The sequence below is a fragment of the Conger conger genome, chromosome 9 (genome assembly GCF_963514075.1).
Source record: "Conger conger chromosome 9, fConCon1.1, whole genome shotgun sequence".
Classification (NCBI taxonomy): domain Eukaryota; kingdom Metazoa; phylum Chordata; class Actinopteri; order Anguilliformes; family Congridae; genus Conger; species Conger conger.
The window spans coordinates 58,699,824-58,701,657 of NC_083768.1; the positions used below are offsets into that span (position 1 = coordinate 58,699,824).

The 1,834-nt window shown below is 58.9% G+C and overlaps 1 protein-coding gene across 1 annotated transcript in view; it reads left to right on the plus strand.

The window, feature by feature from the left end:
- Window positions 1–1,357: 1,357 nt before the first annotated feature.
- The window catches only part of mgat1b (alpha-1,3-mannosyl-glycoprotein 2-beta-N-acetylglucosaminyltransferase b), a 4,510-nt gene continuing 4,033 nt past the window's right edge, over window positions 1,358–1,834 (plus strand). Inside the window, exon 1 of the mRNA XM_061256482.1 lies at window positions 1,358–1,802. Within this exon, the coding sequence (XP_061112466.1) occupies window positions 1,434–1,802 (369 nt within the window). The 5' untranslated portion in view covers window positions 1,358–1,433. The remainder of the gene's footprint in view (window positions 1,803–1,834) is intronic.

Sequence of the window (1,834 nt, forward strand, 5' to 3'; positions counted from 1 at the left end):
ATGCAGAGAGAGATCCAGAGTCGTATTGCACTGTGAGCATACAGGCATTCAGGACAGACTTGCACAGCTGGCATTTTCCATGCACTCCGTTTATAGGGCCGGATATTCACCGAAGAATTTTAGGAAACTTGTTCAAGGGCACAGAGGCAGTGCCCCACCTGGGAATGGAAGCATCTGGTGAAACCAGTTCCCGAAACTTCCCCCCCCCATGGTGCTCTCTGTGTGCAGAGCTGAGGACGGAGTTGTGGAGAGGTGAGCTATAGCGTATTTGCAATGCAAACGGAGGGGAAATAAGTTGCTAACCGCCCCGGGCAGGCCCGGCTGTCACGCATGTGCTGTTTTGCTGTGTAGCGTAGCGTAGTGTAGCGTAGCATAGCGCCCTGTCCCCAAGTTGCCTAGCATATCTATGTGGAGTCACTAATTCTCTCTCCCTTCCCATCCCTCTCTCTCTCCCTTTCTCTCTCTCTCTCTCTCTCTCTCTCTCTCTCTCTCTCTCTCTCTCTCTCTGTCTCTCTCTCTCTCCCCCCCTCTCTCTCTCTCTCTCTCTCTCCCCCCCCCTCTCTCTCTCTCTCTCTCCCCCCTCTCTCTCTCTCTCTCTCCCCCCCTCTCTTTCTCTCTCTCTCTCTCCCTCTCTCTCTCTCTCTCTCTCTCTCCCCCCCTCCCTCTCCCCCCCTCCCTCTCCCTCTCTCTCTCTCCCCCCCTCCCTCTCCCTCTCTCTCTCTCTCTCTCCCCCCCCCCTCTCTCTCTCTCTCTCCCCCCCCCTCTCTCTCTCTCTCTCTCTCTCTCTCTCTCTCTCTCTCTCTCTCTCTCTCTCTCTCTCCCCCCCTCCCTCTCTCTCTCTCCCCCCCTCCCCCCCCTCTCTCTCTCTCTCTCTCTCTCTCCCCCCCCTCTCTCTCTCTCTCCTCTCTCTCTCTCTCTCTCTCTGCAGAAAGCTGAAGTCACAAACTCGCGGCCCTCACCCTGACACCCCCTCCCAGGCCCAGTCTCTCTCTCTCTCTCCCTCCCTCGCTCCCTCGCTCATTCCTCCATCTCTCCCTGAGCTGTCTCAGCTGTTCTCCCTGTTTCCTGAGGAAACCTCCACGCGTTCGGCTCTGTCAGTGCCCCCTCCTCTCACTCTCAACCTCTCAGAACTGCCTCTAACAGCCAGTCTCCCCCGCCTCGGTTAAAGATTCTCATTCTCTCTTTCCTCTTCTTTCTCTCCTCCCGCACTGTGATTGGACCGTTCGGCTTTTCTCCTGCATTGTGATTGGACAGTTCTGTTTTTTTCTTGCACTGTGGTTGGTCCGTTGCGGTGATGGGACTCCCACTCTGTCCCTTCCTCCTGTTCTGATTGGCTTGTGTTCTCTCTCTCTCTCTCTCTCTCTCTCTCTCTCTCTCTCTCTCTCTCCGTAGTCCTGTCCTCTCTGCGCTCTCTCCTCTGGTGTCACTGGGCCATGGTGCGTAAAAAAGGCTCCCTCATCCTCTGCGGCGCCTTCCTATTCGTCGCCTGGAACGCCTTGCTCCTCCTCTTCCTGTGGGGGCGGCCTCCCATTGGCCGGTTCGGGGAGGTGGGCGGCGCCGAGCCAGGCGGCAGGGAGGAGTGGGGCGCGGGCAGGGCCGGCAGAGGGGGCGGGGCCGACCTGGCGGGCGAAGTGATCCGATTGGCCGAGGAGGTGGAGTCGGAGCTGGAGACCCAGAAGCACCTGCTGAAGCAGATCCAGAGCCACCGGTCGCTATGGGAACGGCGGAAAGGGAAGGAGGTGGGGAAGCGGGAGATGGTGGCGGTAAAGGAGGAGGAGAGGGATGCCGTGGTGAAGGGGAGGGTTGAGGGGTCACCGCCCCCGGCCCAGAACCA